General features: G+C 38.2%; 2 protein-coding genes across 2 annotated transcripts; one reads left to right on the forward strand and one right to left on the reverse strand.

Moving 5' to 3' along the window:
* Positions 1–512: 512 nt before the first annotated feature.
* LOC121589229 (palmitoyl-protein thioesterase 1) lies at positions 513–2133 on the forward strand. Its single transcript, XM_041907979.1, has 5 exons — positions 513–881; positions 960–1105; positions 1161–1249; positions 1361–1796; positions 1856–2133. The coding sequence occupies exons 1-5, from the start codon at positions 776–778 to the stop codon at positions 1976–1978; spliced, it is 900 nt and encodes a 299-aa protein (XP_041763913.1). The 5' UTR covers positions 513–775; the 3' UTR covers positions 1979–2133.
* A 58-nt stretch (positions 2134–2191) lies between these two features.
* Positions 2192–4743, reverse strand: LOC121589228 (ATP-dependent RNA helicase DBP4). The gene has a single exon (XM_041907978.1). The coding sequence runs from the start codon at positions 4607–4609 to the stop codon at positions 2273–2275; it is 2337 nt and encodes a 778-aa protein (XP_041763912.1). The 5' UTR covers positions 4610–4743; the 3' UTR covers positions 2192–2272.
* Between the last annotated feature and the right edge of the window lie 1340 nt (positions 4744–6083).

Here is a 6083-nt window from a genome sequence, read left to right on the forward strand (position 1 = left end):
GATGGATTGTTTACGTTTTGCATGGTCAATATTTGGTGGAGATCAATTTGGATGAATATTTTAGTTTATTAGAACACAGCCCGTGATTTAAAATGGAAATTTTCCTTCGAGAACTTGAAGCGTTCGCCAAACGCGGAAAACTAACTGTCAGTTTTCTTCGTCGATTCTTCTTCCACCTAGCTGTCAAAACGGGCTTATAACGACCTGATATCTTTACGGTCCTTGGCAAGGACCGTAAAGATATCAGGTCAAGTTATAAGCTCGTTTTGACAGCTACGTGGAAGAAGAATCGACGAAGAAAAGTGACAGTTAGTTTTACGCGTTTGGCGAACGCTTCTTGTTCTCGAAGGAAAATTTCCATTTTAAATCACGGGCTGTGTTCTAATAAACTAAAATATTCACCCAAATTGACCTCCACCAAATATTGACCATGCAAAACGTAAACAATCCATCAATACATATGCAAGCGGAAAACCATCTGTCAAAATCGGAGCCCAGGGGGGGGATCGCCAAAAGCGCTATAACTACACCTCATTATACATTCCACCTTGGGTTAGAGGCGAAAGAACTCGGCAGGCGGCAAAGCCTCTCTAAACCATACTAACAACAACATTCAGTTTAATGGTATGAATGGTATAGATTGGAAGAGTTCTTACTTGTTAATCCGTGATTTTGAAATTCATGAAAATTGAATTCAAAGTAAACTAATAACAAACGCTGAAAAGACAAACACTAAGTTCATTTTGGTATCACAATTGATGTGTGACTGCTAAACATGCAACATACAAGATTTGAGGTGGTTATTTTCTACTTCATTGCACTCGCAACAAAAATGCAAGTTTCTAGTGAGAAATTACCTATTGTTTTGTGGCATGGCATGGGTAAGTTATGCAAGAAGGTGTGTTGGTTTTATTTATTTTTTTTTTTGTAATTTGTATTTGTTTTTTTTTAATCTTCAGGGGATACATGTTGCTTTCCGTTCAGTTTGGGCGGTGTGACAAAATTTCTAGAATCTGAAATCAATGTTTACGTAAAATCGATTGAAATCGGGAATTCTATAACTGAAGATTTTAAAAGTGGTTACTTAATTCATCCCAATCAACAGGTAACATTCGAACAAACAGTATTCCCAACAAATTAATCATCGCACTTATATACAGGTCAATATGGTTTGTGAAGATTTAAGCACGGATGCCCAATTGAAGGGTGGATTCAATGCCATTGGATTTTCTCAGGGAAGTCAGTTTTTGTGAGTATTGAGTTGTATGTTTGTAATTCATGTCACGCCCGTCCCTTAATTATTCGTGCATGAAGGCATGTATATAATCCGACCATTACGGGTGAAATTGGTATCTTCCAGGCGAGCACTGGTGCAAAGATGTTCAACTCTACGCATACATAATTTGATTACATTGGGTGGTCAACATCAGGGGGTTTTTGGATTACCAAATTGTCCCTCAATAAGCAGTCGAACATGTGAACGGTTTCGGCTGCTTCTTAACTATGCCGCATATACAGATTTGATGCAAAATTTTCTCGTTCAAGCAACGTATTGGCATGATCCGCTGAATGAAAGTAAATACAGAACTTCTAGCACATTTTTAGCGGATATTAATAACGAGCAGTTTATCAACAAAACCTATGTGAAAAATTTACAAAAATTGAATAAATTTGTAATGGTTCAATTTAATAATGATAGCATTGTTCAACCATTACAAACCCAATGGTTTGGTTATTACAAACCTGGACAGGATAAAGAAATACAGGGCCTCAAGGAATCCAATATCTATATCGAGGTAAAGAAACAATTACTATTCGCTCGCCACAAATCTAACTCTACTTCCTTTTTTTTCAGGATCGCCTTGGTCTAAAAAAGATGTACGATCAAAATAAAATCGTATTTCTCGAGTGTGAGGGCAATCATCTTCAATTTACAAAAGAATGGTTTAGAGAAAATCTCTTTAGTTTTTTGAAATAACCGAATCATGAGTAGGATTTCAATGTTGAATATAACTGAAAGCGAAATTGTAGATTGTATCGTTGAAAATAAAATACTTCAGTTATAATCTGTTAAATGTTTATTAGTTCATAAATGGGTTTATCAACTATAAATCACTTACCACTGTTGAAACATATTTGTAAGATACATACCATTTATAAAGAAGAAAAACAAAAGACCATTTCATCAACATTCCGTTGCATACATATATTTTTTACTTCGTTGTTGGAGAGACCACTATCATGTAATGATTTGGCACGATCGTCGGAAATACTATTTTAGCAAATTAATGGCCAGTTGTTCTGTATCATTTAAAGACAATGTTTGAGCATTTTGAAGTACACGCATTCTTTTGATTGTATCTTTAAAATCATAGCTGCCTGAAGCGTGTTTACAATCAACATTTTTCCCATTCTGTTTTCGTTTTCCATACACTTTATCCGGATCAGGAAGCCAATCAAGAGAAACGCCATCTTCGCTTTCGCTACCAAAATCATCAGCCAGATCACAAGAATCGTCAACATGCCTTTTACGTTCCTTTTCTTTTATAATCATTCTTTTAGCTTTCTTTAATGCTCTATAACGCTTTTTATCCTCCGCATCCTGTTGTTCTAGTCTAAACCGTGCCGCTTTCAAATCGTAGAACTTGTTCGATGGCTCATCGTTTGTATTAACCGGTGCACCATCTTCACCAAATACGATTCGTTTACTCATATGTAGGGACTTTTTTACTTGCTTGACCTTAGATATTCGTTTTTTTTGTATCTTTTTTACACCTTCCGATACAGTAGTAACATTGAAAGCCTGTAGATCATCCGATGCGAAACTATGTGAACTATTATGAATGTGTTTAATTCTTAGAAAATCATCCAGATCTTGTTCATCATCGCTGCTATCCTTAGTTTCGATGCCAGTAATTTTGATTTTACTTTCAGAATCGTAAGTATTTAAGATTTTCTTTCGTTTCCTTTCCAACGTTCGAGAAACAAAACGAACACGCGGAGTGTTACTCAACCCTAAAGAGTTTGCAAACTCATCTAAATTTAAATTGTGCAATTGAAACACTTCCTTATTCTTCATCAGCGCTATTGATTTGATGTATGCAACAAAAGCCCGTTTTGCACTCTCTTTTAATTCTGGGGATTGGGCAAGCAGTGATTGGATTTTCAGCAGTGGTGAAAATAACTGACGTTCATCAATTTTAATCTGCTTAATAGGTATTTTATTCTTTTCTAGAGAATCTAACATTGGATCTACCTCGTGCGGAAGCAAAACGAGTAAATTTTCACCACTTGTATTCAACCTTGCAGTTCGTCCGGCTCTATGTATGTACTGGGCAACGTCTTCAGGGCAGTCGATTTGAACCACCCAGTTAACCTTAGGGAAGTCCAGCCCACGCGATGCTACATCTGTGGCTAACAAGCATACATTTGTTTTCTTTTTGCAAAAATCAGCATATATTTTGTTACGCTTTTCTTGGTTCATTCCCCCATACAGGTGTAACAGTAACGAGGTAGGACGAAGCTTCTTAAATACCTGGTAGAAATATTTCACCTGTTTGCTAGTGGCAAAAAATACTATGACTTTTTGTTTAGGATGGGTTTGCAGGAATGACCAAAGCATGGTCAGTTTGTTGGCAAGATCAACTACAACGTAGCTTTGCTGTAATTTCGCCGGTGTGGCGATTTTTTCATGCTCGTGTGGAGCAATTTGAACAGGGTTCACTAGTTTCACTCTCGCTAAATCACGAACAGAATTCGTTTGAGTTGCAGAAAACAATACAGTTTGTCGTACTTCAGGAAGATTTTCGATGATGGAATCCATTGTAGCCGAGAATCCCATATCTAAGCATCTGTCAGCTTCATCCAGCACCAATATTTTCAAGTTTGTGGTATCAAATAAAGGATTTTGATCCATATGTTGTAACAGACGACCGGGAGTGCCGATTATTATGTTCAGATTGTGCAGGCGATTTCGTTCGTATTTGAGGTTTTGACCTCCAATGAGAAGACCAATGGTAAAATCGTGATGCCGTCCAACCTGTGTCATAGTTTCGTAAATCTGTACAGCCAGTTCACGTGTTGGCGTTATTATGAGAGCTCCTAAACCATCCATGCGGGTCCATTTCTCCAAGAATAATCGTTCAAGGATTGGGATGATAAAAGCTAATGTCTTTCCACTACCCGTTTTCGCTGCCGCGAGAATATCTTTACCAAATATAGCAGGCAATAGAGATTCCCGTTGAATTACGGTGGGTCTAGTGAAATCTGCTTCGGCTAATCCAGCTAAAGTTTTTTTTGAGAGCGGAAAATCTGTGAACGTTTCAATACCTTTAGAAACTGTGATTTTGTCATTGTAGCGTCTACGCAGCATTTGGATTTCCTCTTCCTCGTCCGTAACTGTAATATGCATTGTAGAGCGTTTCGATTTTGTTTGATGAGGAAAATATTTTTCATTAGCATCTCCGATAGAATCATGTTTTGAAACACGATTATTATTTACTTTGAACACATTACACTTGTTTCTTCTAGCAAAATTTGTATATTTGGTATTCGACATAGCGGTGTTACAATGAAAACGTGGACTTAAGTATGGAACAGCTTTAAACATCACACCGAGCTCTGGCAGCTAATAAAGATTAATCATTAGGCGCGGCGCCACGGAGTGCCAAATGTTGACAATTTAGAAAGGGGGCCATGGGAGTGACAACATGCTGACAAATTCAAGGTGTATGGATATTAGGAGGTAAAGTGCTTCAGAGCAAATTGACATTTCACGACTTGACATTACAGTACTACCCAACCAAGGTGTGTTTATTTACCAGGTGAATTATTAGCACGTTTGACAGGCGCCATCATAGAGTATTGTTATGTCAAAACACTTACAATTTTCTACACCTCCCTCCAGCTCTTCTCGATTTTAATACCAGAGCACCAAGTATTGTTATGTCAAGTCGTGAAATGTCAATTTGCTCTGAAGCACTTCACCTCCTAATATCCATACACCTTGCTACCCAACAGACAAATCCGAAGTCGCTCGAAGGAAATAAGGTTCGAGATGGGTTCGAGGGAGCTTATCGCTCGAACCCTTGCTCGACGTTGAGCGGAAGCGATGGCTCGAATCTTTCTTCGTGTAAAAAGCCGAAGTTGGTTCGGGTTTCGAATGAGAAAAAAGTAAAATAACACACGCATACACACTGCGCAGTTTGATTTTGGGGCGTGCCTTTTTTTCGTGTTCGCCTTGGGGGGCAAGTGGGGTGGGCGGGTTAAGGCTGAGCCGCTTGTGCTTTGTGGAATCCTCTTTGCTGTCTGTTTGCCTGTGAACTGGATGGAGAGCTATTTTTGTATATGGATTAAAGGGTACTTACCGCTGGGTCTTGATCCAGCGTTTGTGATGGAAGAAATGTTTAAAACCTGCCGATCAAACAATTCAACCATTTATTACATCGCGCTTGGCGAGATTATTAATGCAATAAGAATGGATCTTTTCCTTCTTTTGATTGTTGTCTAGTATCACAGGCGCAAGCATCCGCGCAATGAAGAGATACCCGCTTACTGCTGAACATTTCAAATATGTGTGTTAGAAGAAATCAACAGGTTTTTGATAAATATCTTTGAAACTATTCATGCTATCCAAAAACGATCTTCGAGAGCTAGATTCAGCAACTCAAAATATACTTAGAAAAAGTTTTTCGTATTTTTGTTTTTTTTCATGACGGGTTCAGAAACTTTTTTTAAATTGATAATATCATCCCTACCAGCATTAAACGGCTTTGAAGGCATTCAGAAGGCATTTAAGGCCTTAGTCGCCTTAGAAGGCGAATTAAGATTTCAACCGAAACTTTCAAGGCTGTAACGGGTTCTTTTCGAAATATTTCAACTTTTTGATTCAACAAGAACAGATAGCTTGCCGCCATCTTCGCTTGTATATATACTGGTTTTGCACCCTTACTAATGTAACTGCCAAATAGAGCAGTGACAACCCTACCAGCATTAAACGGCTTTGAAGGCATTCAGAAGGCATTTAAGGCCTTAGTCGCCTTAGAAGGCGAATAAAGATTTCAACCGAAACTTTCACGGCTGTA

This window comes from Anopheles merus, chromosome 2R (assembly GCF_017562075.2).
Source record: "Anopheles merus strain MAF chromosome 2R, AmerM5.1, whole genome shotgun sequence".
NCBI classification, from domain to species: domain Eukaryota; kingdom Metazoa; phylum Arthropoda; class Insecta; order Diptera; family Culicidae; genus Anopheles; species Anopheles merus.

Bases quoted from the DNA above. Each gene is read 5' to 3' on its own strand.
- LOC121589229 (XM_041907979.1), top strand. From the start codon at position 776: ATGCAACATACAAGATTTGAGGTGGTTATTTTCTACTTCATTGCACTC. The intron at 1,106-1,160 runs GTAACATTCGAA...ACTTATATACAG, and splicing joins TAATTCATCCCAATCAACAG to GTCAATATGGTTTGTGAAGA. The intron at 1,250-1,360 runs GTGAGTATTGAG...GGTATCTTCCAG, and splicing joins TCTCAGGGAAGTCAGTTTTT to GCGAGCACTGGTGCAAAGAT.
- LOC121589228 (XM_041907978.1), bottom strand. From the start codon at position 4,609: ATGTTTAAAGCTGTTCCATACTTAAGTCCACGTTTTCATTGTAACACC.